The 23,895-nt window shown below is 40.7% G+C and overlaps 1 protein-coding gene and 1 long non-coding RNA gene across 2 annotated transcripts in view; one reads left to right on the top strand and one right to left on the bottom strand.

Moving 5' to 3' along the window:
- The window catches only part of LOC117525366 (histone-lysine N-methyltransferase 2D-like), a 114,265-nt gene that overhangs the window by 84,339 nt on the left and 6,031 nt on the right, over positions 1-23,895 (top strand). Inside the window, exons 8-10 of the mRNA XM_034187220.1 lie at positions 2,069-2,089; positions 3,553-3,570; positions 18,144-18,260. Coding sequence (XP_034043111.1) covers positions 2,069-2,089; positions 3,553-3,570; positions 18,144-18,260 — 156 coding nt within the window. The remainder of the gene's footprint in view (positions 1-2,068; positions 2,090-3,552; positions 3,571-18,143; positions 18,261-23,895) is intronic.
- On the bottom strand, positions 1,130-16,484 carry LOC117525368. Its single transcript, XR_004565021.1, has 3 exons — positions 16,472-16,484; positions 15,952-15,956; positions 1,130-1,207 (listed from the first exon to the last, which is right to left on the bottom strand). It is a non-coding gene; the product is annotated as an uncharacterized LOC117525368 (long non-coding RNA).

Here is a 23,895-nt window from a genome sequence, read left to right as displayed (position 1 = left end):
TGCTGAAGTTGGCAAAATTATAGAAACAGTCACTGTCCAAATACCTATGAACCTGGCTGCATTTAGCAACTTTGGAATTTGGAAATAAAAATTCTTTCTTAAGGTATTTTTCTCAATGTCTCATGATATAGTGTGTCATCCTCAATTAAAAAAAAAAGGTGGTATGCAAACTCAATTTTACCTGTTGGGTTTTTTTTTTTTTTTTTTTTTTTTTTGGCACGAATACAAAGCTCGAGCATTTGTGTGGTGTTGTTGAGAATATTTCCCTGCTTGTCGTGCACACATGCAAATCAACTCCATTACTGTCTAAACATGACCATTAACTGATTCCCCGCCTTTGAGCTGTGCAGCTGCTTGCTCCCAAAGCATTAATGAATGAAATTTGCGCTAATCTCATTATTGAGCCTTCATTCAAACTACACATAAAAAGTCTTCATGAATGCCTATTTAGTGGGGGGTTGGTCTGGCTAAATTCATAGGTCTGGCAAATTCATAGTGTGTCCCAGGCAACCTCCTGAATTCCATGGTGTTATGGGGTAAAAATGGCAAACATTCTGACAAAGGTCAGTTTCAGTTTGTATAGGGGTCAAAAGTTAAAATTGCTCCAATTTGGAAAAAAATATGCAAATTATTGGGTGAGCTAATAGGATTTCAAAAAGGAATAGTTCGCACCATCTGTCATGCTTAGTTATCATGCTAGGGGTAACGTATGTCATACATCATACAATCCAATGGACATCGACCTTGTTTGACCTTTACTTTGGAGACCAAACATTCAACACAGTCAGAACTATTCCATTTATTAATCCTTTTATTCCAAGAATTTGCATCACTTTTTACCAAAATTGAGCAACTTTAACTTTTGACCCCTGTACAAACTGAAACTGATTTGTCACCATTTTTGCTGTTTTTATCCCATAACTCCAGAACACTCAGTCATAGATAGTCCAAACTATACCTTTTTGGAATTGTTATGAGAAATAACAAGAAATAATGTGGTATAGTTTTCAAAATGATAGGACCATTTTTAAATTTTGACCCTTGTGTAATTCTTTATTGACCCCTGTAGCTCATTCATTAGAGGTCAGCTCCAGGATGGCTCCATATCTGAAAAAAAAAGAAAAAAAAAAGTTAATTTAGAATATGTGTGCCAAATTCCATGCTTTTATCACAAAATGAACAACTGTTTTGCTGTGCCGCCCCATTACTACAGTCACAAGCAGCTCCCACAAGCAGATTTTTGGACTGTTTATTTTGTCATGAATTTGGTGTCAAATTATGACCAACATGCAAAATGATTCCTTTCTGCATCAGGGCACGGTGAGTCAAAACATATTCTACTGTGATTTTTGACATTCTTGAAATTCATCAAGTGTATATTTGGTATTTTTCATAATAAAAAAACAAACAAACAAACAAACAAAAAAAACTCTTGAGCCCAGAATTTGCTCTGTAGCCTACGTGATCCAGTTATAACTATTGGCCCATTTGTTTGACATCAAAAATTGGTGTTTTTGTCCCTTTTCAAGACAAAAATGTCGAACTGGATCAAGCAGATATTTCCGCCTCTGAGTCGTTTCAGCTCAGACTCGATTTTCTTCCCTCAGTGGGGACTGAAATCTGTGTAGTGACAGAATTGAGTTGTTTTAGTTGTTCCTAACCTCTGTAACTCTTTCTGATAACCTGTTTCATAAAAGCCTGTAGAATCACACATCTTGTATATAATTTGACAAGAAAAATAAGCCCATATAGGCAGTGGTGTGAGATAGGGCATTGAAGCCCTCATGGACAGATGGAATATAATACACTATCTTGTTCTAAAATGTATTTATTTATTTAAACAAGTCAGTTTGGTTGGGTCGGTTAAGTAGTTGGTCAGTTTGTAGGTCGTGCATTTGATGAATCACTGAAGTGAATGTAGCCAAAAGATGCAGCTCCATCACCAAAACTGTATTTACTATCACAAATCTCTCATGCTTTTCCTCTTTCCTCAGCGCGTGTGTTCACTGCTGTTATTTCTGCATATTTCCACTGTGTTTCTCTGACCACTCTCACTTTCTCTCCACAGCACGTGTTGGGGCCGGACAGGGTAAGATAGTTTTCGTATTCTTCTTTGTCTTTCAGCTGTTCCCGTTAGGGGTCGCCACAGCAGATCAGTCATTTCCATCTCACCCTGTCCTCTGTATCTTCCTCTGTCACACCAACCACCTGCATGTCCTCCCTCAGCACATCGATAAACCTCCTCTTTGGCCTCCCTCTTCTCCTCCTGCCTGGTGGCTCCAGCCTCAGCATCCTTCTCCCTATATACCCTGGGTCCCTCCTCTGCACATGTCCAAACCATCTCAATTGAGCCTCTCTGACTTTGTCTCCAAACCGTCCCACCTGAGCTGTCCCTCTGATATGTTCATTCCTAATCTTGTCCATTCTTGTCACTCCCAAAGAGAATCTCAACATCTTCAGCTCTGCCACCTCCAGCTCTGCCTCCTGTCTTTTTGTTAGTGCCACCGTCGTATATACACTATATATGCACAATACGTTGGGACAACACTTTCCATTCATTTGAAAGGGAAAGTGCATTCGAACATTTGACTGGTTGTGTATATTCTGCACAATATGACTTATTTAAAAGTATTTTGCCATTAAAGGTGCAGTCTCTTTGTATTTTTTGCAAAATTTACTTTGTGTTGAAATCTACTGATTATGTAAAGTACTTCTGTGCCTATAGAAGTAGCAAGCCCTATCTAGGCTCTGTGGGCCATTGGTCCCAGAGGTTATTACCTTTCTTGGTACAATCAAACTAATTCTCAGATTGAGAAATTTGCAAAGCAAAATTATTTGTGAAGTGAATGGGTCTGGTTAACCAGGCTACTTGTTACTAGCACCAATGGTTTAATTTGCTTCAAGCAGCAGTATTCATAGCGTGAACCTTGTCCTACTGAGTTACCTGCTGTGCTTTATTTTTGTGGTACATCAGAAAAAAAAAATTACAACTAAATTTATTGCTGGTAAAGCATTTTCTTAGGGGGCAAAGCTATGATTTTGCATAAGCACATGCACTACTGCTTAACCCTGGAACAGCATGCTGAGTTTAACCGTGTGTTATGTCTTGTCTGTGTTTTAACCCACATGGATCAAAATATTAAGTTGTTCCCAGAAAAAGATTAATTATATGATGATGTAATATTGGGAAACCCTTCATTTGAATACAAAGGAATAAAAATTGAAATAGTGCATAAGAAATCTGTTTTTTGGGTTGGTTTTTTTTAGGATTTAAATTGTAACAAATCCAAAGGCACTGCAGCTTTAGTTCTGTAGCTTTGTTAGACATGTTAGACCTGCTTCAGACATTCAGCCTTGGTAACTTCGGTTTCAGATTTCGTACCACCAACAGCATCTGTGAAATTTCACCATAATGTTTCTCACCACATATTGTTTCCCCAGTATGTCACTTTATTCTCTTTTCACCAATGTACATAATGATGAAGTCCATTTAACAAAAAAATGTTTTTGTTGCTAACTGCCTGTATTTCTATTCTTTGTTATGAATTACAGGGTCAAGTCAGTCCAAAGGTCAGTTTTGCTTGTTCCACCTTTTGTTTGTTTTGAAAACACTGTTGTTTCATGACGTACTTGTGCTGTGAGCACGCCTCACTCCACAAGCAATGACATTTCCAGACCTTTTTACTTACTCTCCAGTTTTAAGTTGTGCTTCCATGAGTAAGTTGGTTTGTATAATTTTTATGTAAAGGTCAGAATATATAAGTGTGTGTGTGTGTGTGTGTGTGTGTGTGTGTGTGTGTGTGTTGTGTGTGGTGTGTGTGTGTGTGTGTGTGTGTGTGTGTGTGTGTGTGTGTGTGTGTATGTATGGTTTCAACTAAAGCATTAAAATAAAATTCTAATCCAATTACATTGTTCCACAAATTGACCGGTCTATCATGTGAGATATTTCAGACCATAAGATATCGCGTTGACGGTGACAAAATATTAGACCGTTTCACATTTGATTTATTACTCTGTGCCCTGACTGGGCACGTTGCTACGCAGATGTCAATAATGGCACTGGCTGTCAGCTGAGAGAGAAACTGGCAGAGCAATGACATTGCCAAAATGTGTGAGTTTAAGATACCATATGAAACTATTGATGCCGATTCTGATACAGAAGTACTCAATGCAGTTGAGGAGATGAAGAATCTGTGGGTCTGCTTACAGAATTTCCAGTTTGACATGAAGAGTCTGTTGCTACAGTAAGCTTCGCCGACCGAATTACTTACAGAAAAATAAACCATGCAAACAATGGATGAGAATGGATGAGAATGGGAATAACCCCCCTTTTTGTCTGATGATTTGCGGACATTAATGCTGGATTACGTCACAAATATCCATTTACCTTTGTCTGTTTTAAAACTCAAGTTGCAAACCGTAAAATCCAGCATTAACTTCTGCAAATCACAAACACAAAAGGGTTAGTCCCAAAGTGACTGAGTACAAATACTAGATACCCCAAGAGCCACTGACAATAACCAGTACCTGTACTGAATGGCTTAAAAAGACTTAAAACCTTAAAAGTGCTTGTATTTATTGACGTTAGACAAAAATTGCAAAAAAAAAAAAAAAAAAAAAAAAATCTAAAATTTTAGACATAATTTTAAAATTTGTATTTTTGTATATGAAATGGCATAAATAAATTAAAATATGTGAAATACTAAGTGTTCCAGTACTTTGGAGGGCACTATATATATATATATATATATATATATACGTATTTGATCCACTGCCGATTTTGCAAGTTTTCCCATCTACAAGAATGGAGAGGTCTGTAATTTTATCTTAGGTACACTTTAACTATGAGAGACAGAATCTAAAAAGTAAAAAATAAAAATCTGAAAATCACATTGTATGATTTTTAAATAATTATTTGCATTTTATTGCATGAAATAAGTATTTGATCACCTACTAACCAGCAAGAATTCCGGCTCTCACAGATCTGTTAGTTTTTCTTTAAGAAGCCCTCCTATTCTGCACTCTTTACCTGTATTAATTGCACCTGTTTCAAATCGACACCTGTCCACACACACTCGGTCAATCACACTCCAACCTGTTCACCATGGCAAAGACCAAAGAGCTGTCTATAGACCTGCACAAGGCTGGGATGGACTACAGGACAATAGGCAACCAGCTTGGTGAGAAGACATCAACTGTTATGATTATTTATTAGAAAGTGGAAGAAACACAAGATGACTGTCAGTATTCTTCGGTCTGGGGCTCCATGCAAGATCTCGCCTCGTGGGGTAAGAATGATTCTGACAAAGCCCAGAACAGGAGGACCTGGTCAATGACCTGAAGAGAGCTGGGGCTACAGTCACAAAGATTACATGAGTAACTCACTACGCTGTCATGGTTTAAAATCCTGCAGGGCAGCAAGGTCTGCTTGCTCAAGCCAGCACATGTCCAGGCCCGTTTGAAGTTCACCAGTGACCATCTGGATGATACAGAGGAGGTATGAGAGAAGGTCATGTGGTCAGATGAGACCAAAATAGAGCTTTTTGGTATCGACTTAGTCCACTCGCCGTGTTTGGAGGATGGAACAACCCCAAGAAAACCATCCCACACTGTGAAGCATGGGGGTGGAAACATCATTTTTGGGGGTGCTTTTCTGCAAAGGGGACAGGACGACTTCACCGTATTGAAGGGAGGATGGATGGGGTCATGTATTGCAAGATTTTGGCAAACAGCCTCCTTCCCTCAGTAAGAGCATTGAAGATGGGTCGTGGCTGGGTCTTCCAGCATGACAATGACCTGAACACACAGCCAGGGCAACTAAGGTGGGGCTACGTAAGCATTTCAAGTGCTGGAGTGGCCTGGCCAGTCTCCAGACCTGAACTCAATAGAAAATCTTTGGAGGGAGCTTAAACTTGAAACCTGGAAGATCTGTATGGAGGAGTGGACCAAAATCCCTGCTGCAGTGTGCAAACTTGGTCAAGAGCTACAGAAAATGTCTGACCTCTGTAATTACAAACAAAGGTTTCTGTACCAATATTAAGGTCTGTTTTTTTTTTTTTTTTGTATCAAATGCTTATTTCAATCCTTATTTCATGCAATAAAAATGCAATTATTCATTCATTCATTCATTCATCCATCTTCTACCACTTAGTCCAATTAAGGGTCACGTGGGGGCTGGAGCCTATCCCAGCAGCCATAGAGCGCGAGGCGGGGTACACCCAGGACAGGACGCCAGTCTGTCACAGGGCCACAAACAGACAAACAAACACACCCACACACACACCTACGGACAAATTAAAGATTCCAGTCCACCTAAAACAGCATGTCTTTGGATGTGGGAGGAAACCGGAGCACCCGGAGGAAACCCACGCAAACACGGGGAGAACATGCAAACTCCACACAGAAAGGCCAACGGGAATTGAACCCACGACCTTCTTGCTGCAAGGCAACAGTGCTAACCCATATCCAACACCGGGGCTGCCAAAATGCAAATTAATTATTTAAAAATCATACAATGTAATATTCTGTCTCTCACAGTTGAAGTGTACCTATGATTAATATGACGGACCACTCCATTCTTTGAAGGTGGGAAACCTACAAAAATGGACAGTGAGTAGATCAAATACTTATTTTCCTCACTGTAAATATACTATATATATATATATAATATATATATATATATATATATATATATATATAAGATATATATATATATATTATATATATATATTGTTGCACTTTGTAAATGGAACTGTTGTCTGTTAGGTGTACACAGAGATGTTCTCTGCAAACATCAGGTTTTATTTATCAAAGAAAAATAACATCATACAATTTTAGAAGAGAACTCACGCAGCCTGCTTCATAAGTCTGTTAATTTGTGATAAAAGAAAATCGCATCTGTTTTGATAAGATTTCACAACATACAATATTATTAATCAGCCATTGCTTCATGCATGATTAAAGTCATGTAAAGCCCCGGTCACACGCACTAACGAAGGACACCGAAGCAAAAAAAGGAAAAGAAATCTGGACGTAGTTGACTTTCAGAGACATCGTTTAACCGTCGTCCAGCTTCGTTCCTGTCGTTTCGTCAGAATTTTCAAACTGTTAAAAAATGTGAACAAATCCTGACGACAACCTCATTCATTCATTCATTCATTCATTCATTCAATCTCTACCGCTTAGTCCAATTAAGGGTCGTGGGGGGTTGGAGCCTATCCCAGCAGTCATAGGGCGTGAGGCGGGGTACACCCAGGACAGGACGCCAGTCTGTCGCAGGGCCACAAACAGACAAACAAACACAGACACACCCACACACACACACCTACGGACAATTGTAAAGATTCCAATCCACCTAACCCACATGTCTTTGGATGAGAGAGGAAACCGGAGCACCCGAGGAAACCCACGCAAACACGGGGAGAACATGCAAACTCCACACAGAAAGGCCACGGGAATTGAACCCACAACCTCCTCTCTGTGAGGTAACAGTGCTAACCACTAAGCCACCGTGCTGCCCACGACAGCCTCAATTCATCCGTATTCCATTTGCTTTCTGTCTTGAAGGTTCCTCATTGTTTGCATAGTTCCATACCATCAGGGTTCCATTTGATTGTTGTCCAACTCCATCCAACCTCCAAAGTCCCACGTCTTGCATGAACGTTGATGATATCTGAAGGGATCAATAACTAAAGATTTGACAAGGTGAACGTGACTCGTCCATGTGTGAGATGGAAAGCAACGTTTTCATACAGAAACAATAGCGTACCTGCAGGTGCTGTGGAGAGCACAGGGTGGCACTCTGTGTGATACCCGCTGTCATGTCATCATGAATGTTTTGATTTTAAGGGTTCCTTCACACATAGTGTGAAGTTTGGACAGCGTTTGGACGAAAATGGCGAAACAGCGCAAAACAGTTTGAAATTAGTGCACCACGAAACATTGCGCCGACGGGCAGGCATGCATGAACCCAGTGCGAAAGTTTGTGCACGCACCAGTGGCTTTCAGGCAGGAACACACAGTGCCAGGTGTGGCACATCGCGCCGCTTATGTGGAGGAAATATAAGAAAGCCAGCCAGTACCTGTAGGACCAAATCATGCCACTTAAGTGGAATACAACCCCAGTTCCAATGAAGATGGGACATGTGTAAAATGGAAATGAAAACAGAATACAATGATTTGCAAATCCTCTTCAACCTATATTCAATTGAATACACCACAAAGACAAGATATTTAATGTTCAAACTGATAAACTGATTGTTTTTGTGCAAATATTGCTCATTTTGAAATGGATGCCTGCAACATGTTTCAAAAAAGCTGGGACAGTGGTATGTTTACCACTGTGTTACATCACCTTTCCTTCTAACAACACTCAATAGCGTTTGGGAACTGAGGACACTAATTTTTGAAGCTTTGTAGGTGGAATTCTTTCCCATTCTTGCTTGATGTACAACTTCAGTTGTTCAACAGTTCGCGGTCTTCGTTGTCGTATTTTGCGCTTCATAATGCGCCACACATTTTCAGTGGGCGACAGGTCTGGACTACAGACAGGACAGTCTAGTACCCCGCACTCTTTTACTACGAAGCCATACTGTTGTAACACGTGCAGAATGTGGCTTGGCATTGTCTTGCTGAAATAAGCAGGAACGTCCCTGAAAAGACATTGCTTGGATGGCAGCATGTGTTGCGCCAAAACCTGGATGTATCTTTCAGCATTGATGGTGCCATCACAGATGTGTTAGTGCCCATGCCATGGGCACTAACACCCCCCATACCATCACAGATGCTGGCTTTTGAACTTAACGCTGGTAACAATCTGGATGGTCTTTTTCCTCTTTTGTCTGGAGGACACGACGTCCATGATTTCCAAAAACAATTTTAAATGTGGACTCATCAGACCACAGCACACTTTTCCACTTTGCATCTGTCCATTTCAAATGAGCTCGGGCCCAGAGAAGGTGGCGGCATTTCTGGATGTTGCTGATGTTGGCTTTCACTTTGCATGGTAGAGTTTTAACTTGCACTTGTAGATGTAGCGACGAACTGTGTTAACTGACATTGGTTTTCTGAAGTGTTCCTGAGCCCATGCGGTGAGATCCTTTACACAATGATGTCTGTTTTTAATGCAGTGCCGCTTGAGGGATCGAAGGTCACGGCCATTCATTGTTGGTTTCGGCCTTGCTGCTTACGTGTAGAAAGTTCTCCATATTCTCTGAATCTTCTGATTATATTATGAACTGTAGATGATGGAATCCCTAAATTCCTTGCAATTGAACATTGAGAAACATTGTTCTTAAACTGTTGGACAATTTTTTTCATGCAGTTGTTCACAAAGTGGTGATCCTCACCCCATCTTTGCTTGTGAATGGCTGAGCCTTTTGGGGATGCTCCTTTTATACCCAATCACAGCATTCACCTGTTTCCAGTTAACCTGTTCACCTGTGGGATGTTCCAAACAGGTGTTCTTTGAGCATTCATCAACTTCCCAGTTTTTCAGTTTTTTGTCCCCCCTGTCCCAGCTGTTTTGAAATGTGTTGCAGGCATCCATTTCAAAACGGGCAAATATTTGCACGAAAACCAAATAAGTTTGAGCATTAAATATCTTGTCTTTGTGGTGTATTCAACTGAATATAGCTTGAAGAGGATTTGCAAAACGTATTGTGTTTTTATTTACATTTCACACAACATCCCAACTTCACTGGAATTGGGGTTGCAAAAAAAAAAAAAAAAAAACCCAGCCGGTACCTATGGGACCACATCGCACCGCTTATGTGGAAGAAAAAAAAAACATACAAGCTTTGATTGCCAGTCAGAGACTTTACCACTGAGCTACAGAGTTGTTCTTTGAAAACTGTGGGAATCTGCTTCATATCAGGAAGGACATGGAAATATTACTTGTAGTTGAACGTAATAATGGCACATATCAGATTTAAAGACAACACAAATACATTTGACATTGTTATGTGCGCTAAACTTGATGTAGTCTCTCATCCGATTTGAGGCAAAGTGGGTGAAGGACGTAGCAGGGGGGCCTGCGCCACCCTGTTGCCCTAAAGCGCCAAGGTCGCCATTTGCTTTGCTTTTCTTTTGTTCATTTTAGTTTTCTTTCATTCTTTATGCGCTCTGCACTCACAGGCTTTTCGGTGATGGGAGAAGTGCCGGCTCATTCGTCCACTTTTCTCAACGATTTGTGACTTTTTTCCTTCGTTCAGCTCTCGCCGTGTGGCATGTGACTGGGCCTTAAATGAGGTACATGAAGACACAGGAAATGTCCCGTCAGTCCTCTCAGGATCTACACATATTATTTATAATTTCTGCAGAAATGTACCACTTTTACAGTTTTTAAAATTGAAACAACAAATCAGGCAGGAAATATATTCATATTTTAAAATGACATGTTTGCATGGAATTTGATTTGTTCATATTGCCTCATTGCCACCTTCTCACTGTCACTGTTATCAATACCATCCTTGACCAGATAGTTTTTTCATTGTGGTTTGTATATTAGTTTGTTACTTTATCGTCAGCATAAAAAAAAGACATCAGAATCAGAAATTCCAAGGCACGGATTCAATGAAATTTCATGAAGAGGTCGGACCTGAGCTAAGGAAAGGTTGATAAAACTTTGACGCAGATTTAGGTCAAGGAGAAGATTATGCTTTTGAGTTTTGATCATTCCAAACTGTGAAACTGGATGCTTACATTCTCCTTTTCTTTTTCTTTGTGAGAAGATTGTTCCTTTGACTCCTTCTTTGACATTCCTGGATCCTGTTTGTTGATCTTTGATCCTGATTAGTGACTTCTAATCCTCATCCTTGTTCCTAATTACTCATTGTAGGTTCTGACTGTAAACTTTTTTTTAGAATCTTGAGTCTTACCACTGAGCTTTGATGCTGATCACTCATTTTTTTTTATCCAGATCACTAATCTTTCATCTTTAACCCTTCCCGCAGAGGTTATAATTTCATCAACATTTGTCCGTCTGTCTTGATTTGATCCTTTAATCAGGATCAATGAAATCAGGATCAGGGCAGATTCTTTGATTCTTATTTCTGAACTTAGCTCCTGATTTCCTTGATGTTATAATCAGGATCAAATTAATTGGTATCAAAGGAATTAGGATCAAAGGTCAAATATCAAAGGAATAATCTGTCCCATGAATAGGATCAGATGAGTCTTTTAAGCTATTACGTGGTTATTGTCAGTTGCTCTCAGGTTATCCAGTACTGGTACTCAGTCAATTTTACTTTAAATGCCTTAGTTGAACTAAATCACTCAGATGTAGTTACACTGAAGTTACCAGGTTAGTTTTTACTCACTTATCCACAACCACTAAGTTAATTTACAAAGTTACATTACTCAATAAATGTTATAGTGTCTTGAAAGGATTCTGTTTCTATTGGTTTCCAAAGATTAAAGCTACCCTGTGCTTCTTAATCATGAGCTGCTGAAAAACATAATCAGCTGTTCCTTGACATGAAGAGGACGTCTCAACCAGATTTCACGAAAATCCATTCATGTCCTATAAAGATATTTTGCTGAATACATGATTGACTCCCAAACAACAAGACATATGTCATCTCCTTGGCGGGGGTGATCATTTTGAAAATAGTTATACTGGGCAAGTTTTGGAGTTTGCTTTTTTTTAGAGATTCAGTAAGCAACCAAGTGGAGCAGGTAGCTCAATGGATAAGAAGCTGGTCTGCCAACATCTCCACCTGTGTTCGCTCCCGGTCGTGCTACCTGTCCCTGTCCTTGGTCAAGACATGTAATCTATGTTGTTTTAGTGCACCCAGCTGTAAAATAGGTACTGGCCTAGTCTGGGAAAGAACCTGCTACACTGAAAAAAAGAGAATGTTTGAACCAACTTCAAATTGTTACAATTTGTAAAAACCTGAATGAATTAAGTTGTTTGAACTTAAGTTTGTAAATTAGAGTTGATTTAACTTTCAAATTTAAGTTCAAACAACTTCATTCAGGTTTTTACAAATTGTAACACTTTTTTTTAAGTAGGTTCAAACATTCTCTCTTAAGTTGGTCCCGAACAAAATGGGAGCATCGGAATGGACAACATTTGTATTGTTAATTGTGTCTGTAGCATGGCCCAAGCAGAGGGTCACCCCTCTGAGTCTGGTCTGCTTGAGGTTTCTTCCTCAATATCATCAGAGGGAGTTTTTCCTTACTACTGTCGCCTGTGTGGTTGCTCTCGGGGTTGGTAAGGTTAGACCTTACTTCTGTGAAGCACCTTGAGGCAGCTTTGTTGTGATTTGGCACTATATAAATGAAATATATTGAATTAAAATTAAATAAATTGAATTGACTGGTGGGCAGCACGGTGGCTTAGTAGTTAGCACTGTTGCCTCACAGCGAGAAGGTCGTGGGTTCAATTCCCGTGGCCTTTCTGTGTGGAGTTTGCATGTTCTCCCCATGTTTGCGTGGGTTTCCTCCAGGTGCTCCGGTTTCCTCCCACATCCAAAGACATGTGGGTTAAGTAGATTGGAATCTTTAAATTGTCCGTAGGTGTGGGTGTGTCTGTGTTTGTTTGTCTGTTTGTGGCCCTGCGACAGACTGGCATCTTGTCCTGGGTGTACCCCGCCTCGCGCTCTATTTATTTTATCTTTAAGCTAAGTTTCCACATGTAGTTTCGGTCAGGTAATCTGGCAACACAGTAGACCTCACTGAATCACAGCCTCTGCCGCAGGTCTTTCTTACTTAGTGAGATATAAAGGGTGCGCTCTTGCCCTAACCTGCTAGCTTACAAATGGAGCATGCACATCTGCCGTAACTCTTACTGACTCATGGCATCTTCCTTTTTTAATTTCCCCTATTTTCATTGAACTTTTGTTTGATTCATCTTCAGTCATGCAGCCTGGGGGCCTTTCAGCCTGATCCCACACCCTTGTTTTCTCATTTTTCACATTTATTTATTTATTTTTCTGGGATTTGCTGTGCTCTTGCTTTTAGTCTTTAATTTATTCCGTGGGGTAGCTGAGTCACTCCTTGCACCTCTGCTTGCTCTTTTCCCCTCCACCTCGCACCGATACAACACACCCTTATTTGTCATCTGTCATACTTATGGATGTTGATGTTTTGCTTACTAGACCAAAAATAATTGGACAAATGGTTGCCAGGCTGTGTTTTATTGAGGCATCAACAGATGAGCAGTCTGGAGTGGAAGATGCCATAATTTAAAAACTGGGTGAGAGTTACAGACCTCAGTGGCTGTGATTGGAGAGACATACATTGCATACAACAGCTTTTGTCTGTTGCATGTGGTTTAAAGAGGAAGTTGACTATTTTTTTATAACCCTTATTATTTACAACACTTTCTGCTATCAAGACTTTGAGTGCTGCACTCAACCTTTGCCAAATGTGTCAAAAGAAAGAAATCTTGTTTTCTATAAATTGATAAATGGTAATATCTGTGTGTCAGTAGGGCACCTCTAAAAAAAACAAACTGTATTTATCAGAACCTTAAATTTGCTTATTGTTGTTATTAAAGTCTCCTTACAATGTGTTATGATCAGAGGCAACATATATTGCTGGTGATGAGTTAACTTTCTATCCTGAGTGTGTTACTCTTATTGTATGAAACTTCTTTGTAGATTTTTTTTTTAAGGGATAAATAAGGGATTTCTCACAAACTAAGGAATTGTCAAAGGGGAATGGAGCACTCAATACTTTTAGGGTTGTTAAAAATAAGTGAACTTGTCCATTATGGTGGAGTGGTACAGAAAAAAGTCATTGTCAAAAAGACAACAAATGAAATCAAAGTGAGTCTAATGTCCCTTGCGGTAACCTTGAGGTGGTATTGGGGGTTGGCAATGCAAATAAAACCAACAATGCCACAAAACACAATGGGTTCAAGTGTTTCACCCCCACAAGTGCTAATTTACCTGGCACACATATACTTTGACATTCGGTGGAGTAACATAGGCTAAATTAATTGTTTCATTTGGTGACATCTAAATGAATTAAGTTGCATGAAATTAAGTTTATAAGTTAGAGTTGATCTAACTTAATAGCTTAAGTTCAAGCAACTTAATTCATTTAGATGAATGAATTAAGTTGTCTAAAATTAAGTTTAGAAGTTAGAGTTAATCTAACTTATTAACGTAAGTTCAAGGAACTTAATTCATTTAAATGTTACCAATTGAAACACCTTTTTAAGTTGGTTCTTTTGTCAGTGTAGTAGTTATTGGGAGGAACACTTTTGTGCTCCAGAATTGAGCCAAGCTTGGTACACATATACTTTAACATACAGACACATAAGGAGTGACATATATTCAAACATGGCTCTTTGGATGAACTCAATTCAATTATGTGCAGGATTTCCATCTAATAAATATATGTAGCCCCAACTCAAATAAAACACATCCATGCAAAATAATGTAATTTAATTTAGTTGGGACTACATATATTTGTTAGATGGAATCTAATGCAATGAGTCAGTTTTTTGAGTGTATCACACAAACAAATGGCTCTTTGGATGAACTCAGTTCAGTTATGGGCAGGATTTCCATCTAATAAATATATGTAGTCTCAATTAAATTAAGTTAAATTATCTTGCATGGATGTGCTTTATTTGAGTTGGGGCTACATATATTTATTACATGGAAATCCTGCCCATAATTGAATTGAGTTCATCCGATGCATCAGTTTTTTGAGTGTAGGCTATTGAGCACTTTAGTAATAATATTCGTAGGTGTAGTTAAGGGGAGAGACACATTTCTACTTATCATCGGCAAGTATATTAAAAGGTTGGTGTCATACTTTTCTATTCTCTTATTTTTCCTTTGAACTTTTTACCTTTTCATTTTTGCAAGTAACAGTACTGTAGTAGTAGTAGGAGTAGTGGTAGTAGTAATACACAGCTGTTTCTTCTTGAGGGAGCCTTAGTCACACCCTAACAGTTCTCTTGAATCCAGGATAGGCAGGAGGTGATAGCGTTGTTTTTGAAGATGAAGTTTTCATTTCCGTTTCTAAATCAAACCTGCCCTGGGGTGGATACTCGGCTAGTTATCCATATAGTAATTAAGCGTGTACGTGATGCTGTTATCAAAGTAAACACACTGATACAACTGTGTGGATTAGGTAGGACCCTTAATATTTTCAGTGTATTATATACTCAACAAAAATATAAACGCAACACTTTTGGTTTTGCTCCCATTTTGTATGAGATGAACTCAAAGATCTAAAACTTTTTCCACATACACAATATCAACATTTCCCTCAAATATTGTTCACAAACCAGTCTAAATCTGTGATAGTGAGCACTTCTCCTTTGCTGAGATAATCCATCCCACCTCACAGGTGTGCCATATCAAGATGCTGATTAGACACCATGATTAGTGCACAGGTGTGCCTTAGACTGCCCACAATAAAAGGCCACTCTGAAAGGTGCAGTTTTGGTTTATTGGGGGGGGGGATACCAGTCAGTATCTGGTGTGACCACCATTTGCCTCATGCAGTGCAACACATCTCCTTCGCATAGAGTTGATCAGGTTGTCAATTGTGGCCTGTGGAATGTTGGTCCACTCCTCTTCAATGGCTGAGCGAAGTTGCTGAATATTGGCAGGAACTGGTACACGCTGTCGTATACGCCGGTCCAGAGCATCCCAAACATGCTCAATGGGTGACATGTCCGGTGAGTATGCCGGCCATGCAAGAACTGGGACATTTTCAGCTTCCAAGAATTGTGTACAGATCCTTGCAACATGGGGCTGTGCATTATCCTGCTGCAACATGAGGTGATGTTCTTGGATGTATGGCACAACAATGGGCCTCAGGATCTCGTCACGGTATCTCTGTGCATTCAAAATGTCATCAATAAAATGCGCCTGTGTTCTTCGTCCATAACAAACGTCTGCCCATAGCATAACCCCACCGCCACCATGGGCCACTCGATCCACAACATTGACATCAGAAAACCGCTCACCCACACGACGCCACACACGCTGTCTGCCATCTGCCCTGAACATTGTGAACCTGGATTCATCCGTGAAGAGAACACCTCTGCAACGTGCCGAACGCCAGCGAATGTGAGCATTTGCCCACTCAAGTCGGTTACGACGACAAACTGGAGTCAGGTCGAGACCCCGATGAGGACGACGAGCATGCAGATGAGCTTCCCTGAGATGGTTTCTGACAGTTTGTGCAGAAATTCTTTGGTTATGCAAACCGATTGTTTCAGCAGCTGTCCGAGTGGCTGGTCTCAGACGATCTTGGAGGTGAACATGCTGGATGTGGAGGTCCTGAGCTGGTGTGGTTACACGTGGTCTGCGGTTGTGAGGCTGGTTGGATGTACTGCCAAATTCTCTGAAACGCCTTTGGAGACGGCTTATGGTAGAGAAATGAACATTCAATACACGAGCAACAGCTCTGGTTGACATTCCTGCTGTCAGCATGCCAATTGCACGCTCCCTCAAATCTTGCGACATCTGTGGCATTGTGCTGTGTGATAAAACTGCACCTTTCAGAGTGGCCTTTTATTGTGGGCAGTCTAAGGCACACCTGTGCACTAATCATGGTGTCTAATCAGCATCTTGGTATGGCACACCTGTGTGGTGGGATGGATTATCTCAGCAAAGGAGAAGTGCTCATTATCACAGATTTCGACTGGTTTGTGAACAATATTTGAGGGAAATGGTGATATTGTGTATGTGGAAAAAGGTTTAGATCTTTGAGTTCATCTCATACAAAATGGGAGCAAAACCAAAAGTGTTGTTGAGTGGAACTGTTTCAGTTTTTCTAACAATGAAAAACCTGTTGATTTCTTTATATTTCCACTGATAAACCTGCTACTGAAACAGTTTCGTGGTCTGACAGTTTTGTTTTAGGGGATTTGATGTGTGCCATGTTCCTGTTTTGGAAGTATTAGTTACCGATCAAGACACCTCATTGGATGCATGCATGCACCACAGGAATTGTGAGGTGTTCTTTGGATGACTTCAACTGCCTAATTTAAAGCACAAACAGGTGTCTAGATTGGTTGGGATGTTTGTTTTGTCTCCAACTAAAAAATTGAGTTCACATGAAACTACAGGACTTGGCTGATTCTGTTTCATTGGGATGACATAATTATGCAGAGCTAGTTTAATTCAGCCTTTGCAAAGGGCGTAAATGTCATGAACACATTCTGTAAACTTAGTGTAAAGAATCTGCTAATACTGTTGTTTTACTTTTTTAATCAACATATTTCATAAATGTCAAGATGAAGACATTTGCTGATGATCACACAATAATAAAAGTATTTTAAAAACCTTAAGAAATGCAACATTTTTCTTATAAATTGCACATGACCACCTAAATTGTGAAACTTTTTTTTTCCATTTTTTTTTTTTTTTATTTTGACAGGAAAATGTTATATTTCTAAAGATGAAAAGTGGTCAAACATTTGAACAGTTATGCTTATGTTTATATATATTTGTTTTACACAACCTGAAATTATGATGAAAATGTAGAGTTTCATATTATTTTTCTCCATCAGCAGATCAAAATAAAATAATTTTGAAAGGAAGTAATGAAATAATGTACTTTTAATATATATATATTTTATAAATATTAGGTATTCAACATCTTATTATTTTAAAACATTTTATGCCCATTCAACTTGTATATTTGCCACAGTACTGTGCATGCTGTGTGTACAAAGTGCCAAAATAAGAGTTTTATTGAATGCCTTGGCGGTGCAGATGTGTTGTTGCATTCAGTCATGCTGAATGTGCTTTGCATTTGCACTTTGCTATGACAAAATGTGAAAACTGCTCAGATCTGTGACAGTGTTGTTGTCATAGTAACTAGGCTCCAGGTGCAGACAGAATTATGATGGGGCTCTGAATGTTGCTAAGCAGCTAATAATGGGATAACTGAGTGAATTAGTATTGCACATGATGTGGCAGACACTTGGCAAGCCTGGCTGCTCAGATGCCATTGATTATTTCAAATGCAAAGTGGATCACTCATTATGTCACATGTGTGACTTCTGAGTATTGCAATTTCTGTATGTGTCATTACTGTGTGTTGTGTTAATGCAAACTGTATAGACTTGTATTCATGTTTGAATTTGACCACAGTTTTTAAAAAAACATACTTGCAGCTCTGATGGACAATTTTTGTTTGTTTGCTTGTTTGTTTTTCTTCAGGGACTCAGCCCGGCTCTTTAGCGGGTATCGTGATTGGTGTGGTTTTGGCTGTGATGGGTGCCATTGCTGTATACGTCGCCTACCAGAGGAAGGCACTGTGCTTCAAAAACAGACAGGGTAACTATTTAACTGATGAAATAATAAATAGAATAAATAATGCCAACAGTTGTCCATTCATTGTCATACCTAACCTTGGAACATAGGCGACACTATAGGGTAGTGCTTGATGTGGCTGTACCCCCACCACCTGAAAAAACAAAACAGTAGGCACACCGTAACACCGCCAGTAAATTTATGTTTGCCATTCAAACTATGTTTTCTTCGTCGCATTCCAATCCTTTTCTCTCTATTGAGAAAATAATCTATATAAAATAAATAAAATATCCATCATCGCTTGCCCACCAGAGAGTCGCTGCAGTGAAAACAGCATAGAGAATCCACATGATGACAAAGTAAATGATGAAGAAGAAGTTATAGACTTCTCTGGTTGTGACTGGAGAAATTGTGCACAGTGCAAGTTTTGTATTTTGCATCACCAGTTATTCAGCTTCATGATGAAGTGGTATCGCACCTTACATACTGCATCTATACTACTACACATAACCTGTATGTCCAATGATTGTACTCCTGCTGCTGCTGTGTGTGTGTGTGTACTTATTGTACATGTCTATATCAGCATGTTAGTCTTTTTACTGCACATTGTGTGTGTGTGTGTGTGTACTTATTGTACATGTTTATATCAGTATGTTAGTCTTTTTACTGCACACTGTGTGTGTGTGTGTGTGTGTACTTATTGTACATGTTTTTATCAGTATGTTAGTCTTTTTACTGCACACTGTGTGTGTGTGTGTGTGTGTGTGTGTTGTGCGCGTTGGTGCGCGCATGGTGGAGTTTACAGCTTGGGTCGTGTCGCACCCCGCTGTTACGGCTGTAGCCCCGTCTCCTCCCGTGCAGCTGGCTCCGAGGCCTGTTGTAGCAGCCCCGGTGGTATTTAGTTTGCACTTTAAGCTGTTTGTTATAACCTGCTGTCGTTTACAGCAGTGTGTATTGGTTTTTACTCTGTTACCACAGGGATTTTCTTATTTGGCACTTTGGCTCCCTCTGTTGGTGACAGAGTCACATTACCGTCTAGGTTCAAAGGATGGAAAATACGTTTTTCCATTATTTGCACTTGACGATGTAGGCCAATGTTAGTTTTTTTTTATTGGTCTATTATCTGTTTCTTGTTTTAGTATGTGGTGTTTTTATCAGGGGTTAATTTGTTGTTTTTGTGGATTATAGCACTGTCAGTGGTCTGGTGGAGTTGAAATGCAGGCTGTCTGGAGCATAGTTTGACCCAGGTGACTTTATGTTTGTCTGTTGGTCTTTCTTTTTTATTTCTTTTGGTTTCACCTCCCAGGGTTTGATGGGACGGTCCTCTGGGGGGTGATGGGGGGGTAATTGGGTTGTTTGTTCTTTTTTTTTTGTTTTTGTTGTTCCCTCTCTTCTCCTCTGGCTCCAGCCGTGTGAGCCTTACGTTGTCGGCGTTGCTGGAGTGGTGCAGTTTGGTTATGCTGGGCGTTTCCCGGGTAACCTCTGCGCCCGGGAGGGGGGAGGGGGGTTTGGGGTATTTTTATTTTTTTTTTACTTCCCTGTCTTCTCCTCTGGCCCCAGCCGTGTGAGCCGTAGGTTGTCGGCGTTGCTAGGGTGGTGCAGTTTGGTTGTGCTGGGCGTTTCCCAGGTAACCTCTGCATCTGGGAGGGGGGGGGTTCGGGGTGTTTTTTTTTGTTGATTCCCTGTTCCACCTCCGGCTTCAGCGCGCCTTTGAGCCGTATGCCATCGGCGTAGTTGAGGTTTGGGGCAGTGGAATATGCCCGCAGCTGGTGGCTGGTTTAAAAGTCGGAGGGGTGGCGCCGTCTTGTGCCGTACGCCATTACCGCTGTTCCACTCCTCCTGGTTGCCTTTTGGGGTACAGTCGTGGTTGGTGACACTGGACGTACTTCCAGTTTCCACTGCGCTGAGGGGGTGGGGTTGTTGTTTTGTTTGTATGTTTTTTTTTTTTCTTTTTCCCCCAGTTTCCGCCCTCAGGGTGTGACTGTGGTGTCCTCTGGGGGGGCCGTAGACGGCCGGGGCTGGGTCTGTTAGTCATGAGGGGGGGCGTCTCCTGGGGTTTGATGGAACGGTCCTCTGGGTGGCGCTGGGAGTCCCTGTGGGTGACTTTGGATCCCAGAGGGACCTCGGCTGTGGTTATTACTCCTGGAGCTGGCGGGATGTCCTCTAGGGGGTGTTGGTCCCTACATGTCGTCCGGGGGGTGTGTGTGTGGGTGTCTTAGAGTTTTTTTGTTTGCAAGCTTAAGTTTGGGTTGTGTTTTTTCTTTTCTCCTCTTCCCGGGGTTTGATGGGGCGGTCCTCTGGGTAGGGGGGGTTGGTATGGTTGTTTGTGTTTGTCTTTTTTTTCTTTTTTTTTTGTCTTATGACTAAGCAGACTTTAACACACAGTCGGAAGAAGGCTGAGTGCACAGGTTCAAGAACTCCTGGCCAAAATTATGCAAAGTGAACAACTAAAGTAAGAGTCGACAGGAATGAACGCAAAGATGCAGTCAGAGGTGGAGACTCTAACAGGTTTGCTAAATGAAACAGAGGGCAAGACCATTAAAGTCAACAAAGGATATCTCTGCACTGGAGTGTCAGCTGTGGAGCAGTCTGCTGCAGACAGGCTCAGGGTGAGAAAGGATGAGCTCCAGGATGAGAGTGATAGTCTCGGCACAAAGTTCCCTGTTGACAGAGAAGAAGCGGCTGGAAGCGTGCATTATCCAGCTAAAGGAAGAACTAGAGAAGCTCAACATTGAGATGATCAGTGACTGCATGAAGAAATTAACATTGCAGGTTGAGCAGCTGATGATGGAGCTGTCGTCAGAGCACAGTAACGCACAGCTCCTGGAGACGGGCCTTTCCCAGCTGGATCGTCAGCACAAGGAGCTGAAACTGAAGCTGCAGGAGGTGTTTTTTGTTCCCAGCCAACATTCCAGCCATGGTCCCTGGAGGGGGGCTTTGTTTTTTCTGGCCCAGGTCCATGCGGTCGCCGGGAGGCTTCCTGTGAGGGTGGGGTACTGTTGTGGGCTGGGGTGTTTGGTTGGCTTGGTTTTTGTTTTCTATTTCTCCCACCAGGTGGTATGCATTCAGGACTGAGTGGCTGAGCATTAGGACCTCACCCTGAACACCTGAGGCTTGTTTTCACGTGCAGGTCATCAGGACTCACAGCTGTGGTGTATTTTGTCTTGATCAGAGATTGCTGCATTTAAACCTTGAATGCACAGTGTGTGATTGCCAGAGACTCGACCTTGTGAGCAGACGTGTGAGATCGACGTCAGGAGAACAATCTCACCATCACGGACGCAGAGACCGCTCCAGGTTTGACGCCACAGTCTGTGAAGGAGGATTGGGTGAGGTCTCATGCTCTTCAGCACACTTCCTGAGGTAATTTGGTTTTGGTGACTCTTATGAAGTAATGACAGTGGATTTGGTGTCCCTCACACCTTGTGTTGGTGAGCTGTCACGTTATGCTAATTGTCTAATCAGCTTCTGCTGCAGTGGTGATTTGAACTGAGTTGTTCCGTGCCTGCAGGGTGAGAAGCTGATGTATAGATTTAAGCCAGGAAGTGTTTGCTGATTGCGTGCACCTTTGAGTTGTGTCTATCTGTGTGGAGTTGGACTCACCTCATGTTTTCTTTCTTCACAGACTTGGTTTGTCGCAGCCACCTGGGGTCGGCGGGGTCCCTGGGTCCGAACTGCTGTGGCTTCGGACCGTTTGCGCTGTTGAGAGCGCGCCGTGTTTCCACCTCACCAGACCGCGGACGTTTTAGTTGTTTAGCACTTCACCCACTGTTATGTTTATTAAATTCTGTTATCTTTTGAACCGTGCTCTACTTATTTTATGCTGGGTCCTTTCAAACGCTGGATCGGTGCTCCGACCGCGTCCGAAACATAACAATGTTAGTCTTTTTACTGCACACTGTGTGTGTACTTATTGTACATGTCTGTATCAGTATGTTAGTCTTTTTACTGCACACTGTGTGTGTACTTATTGTACATGTCTGTATCAGTATGTTAGTCTTTTTACTGCACACTGTGTGTGTACTTATTGTACATGTCTGTATCAGTATGTTAGTCTTTTTACTGCACACTGTGTGTGTTTGTGTACTTATTGTACATGTCTATATCAGTATGTTAGTCTTTTTACTGCACACTGTGTGTGTGTGTACTTATTGTACATGTCTATATCAGTATGTTAGTCTTTTTACTGCACACTGTGTGTGTGTGTGTGTGTGCGTACTTATTGTACATGTTTATATCAGTATGTTAGTCTTTTTACTGCACACTGTGTGTGTGTGTACTTATTGTACATGTCTATATCAGTATGTTAGTCTTTTTACTGCACACTGTGTGTGTGTGTGTGTGTGCGTACTTATTGTACATGTTTATATCAGTATGTTAGTCTTTTTACTGCACACTGTGTGTGTGTGTGTGTGTGTGTACTTATTGTACATGTCTATATCAGTATGTTAGTCTTTTTACTGCACACTGTGTGTGTGTGTGTGTGTGCGTACTTATTGTACATGTTTATATCAGTATGTTAGTCTTTTTACTGCACACTGTGTGTGTGTGTGTGTGTGTGTACTTATTGTACATGTTTATATCAGTATGTTAGTCTTTTTACTGCACACTGTGTGTGTGTGTGTGTGTGTGTGCGTACTTATTGTACATGTTTATATCAGTATGTTAGTCTTTTTACTGCACACTGTGTGTGTGTGTGTACTTATTGTACATGTCTATATCAGTATGTTAGTCTTTTTACTGCACACCGTGTGTTTGTGTGTGTGTGCGTACTTATTGTACATGTCTATATCAGTATGTTAGTCTTTTTACTGCACACTGTGTGTGTGTGTGCGTACTTATTGTACATGTCTATATCAGTATGTTAGTCTTTTTACTGCACACTGTGTGTGTGTGTGTGTACTTATTGTACATGTCTATATCAGTATGTTAGTCTTTTTACTGCACACTGTGTGTGTGTGTCTGTGTGTGTGTGTGTACTTATTGTACATGTCTGTATCAGTATGTTAGTCTTTCTACTGCACACTGTGTGTGTGTGTGTGTGTGCATACTTATTGTACATGTCTATATCAGTATGTTAGTCTTTTTACTGCACACTGTGTGTGTGTGTGTGTGTGTGCGCGTACTTATTGTACATGTCTATATCAGTATGCTAGTCTTTTTACTGCACACTGTGTGTGTGTGTGTGTGCGTACTTATTGTACATGTCTGTATCAGTATGTTAGTCTTTTTACTGCACACTGTGTGTGTGTGTGTGTGTACTTATTGTACATGTCTGTATCAGTATGTTAGTCTTTTTACTGCACACTGTGTGTGTGTGTGTACTTATTGTACATGTCTGTATCAGTATGTTAGTCTTTTTACTGCACACTGTGTGTGTGTGTGCGTACTTATTGTACATGTCTATATCAGTATGTTAGTCTTTTTACTGCACAGTGTGTGTGTGTGTGTGTGTATGTGTGTGTGTACTTATTGTACATGTCTATATCAGTATGTTAGTCTTTTTACTGCACACTGTGTGTGTGTGTGTGTGTGTGTGTGTGTGTGTGTGTACTTATTGTACATGTCTGTATCAGTATGTTAGTCTTTTTACTGCACAGTGTGTGTGTGTGTGTGTGTATGTGTGTGTGTACTTATTGTACATGTCTATATCAGTATG

This window comes from Thalassophryne amazonica, chromosome 14, assembly GCF_902500255.1.
Source record: "Thalassophryne amazonica chromosome 14, fThaAma1.1, whole genome shotgun sequence".
NCBI classification, from domain to species: Eukaryota; Metazoa; Chordata; class Actinopteri; order Batrachoidiformes; family Batrachoididae; genus Thalassophryne; species Thalassophryne amazonica.
This window is presented reverse-complemented; position numbering and strand designations above follow the sequence as displayed.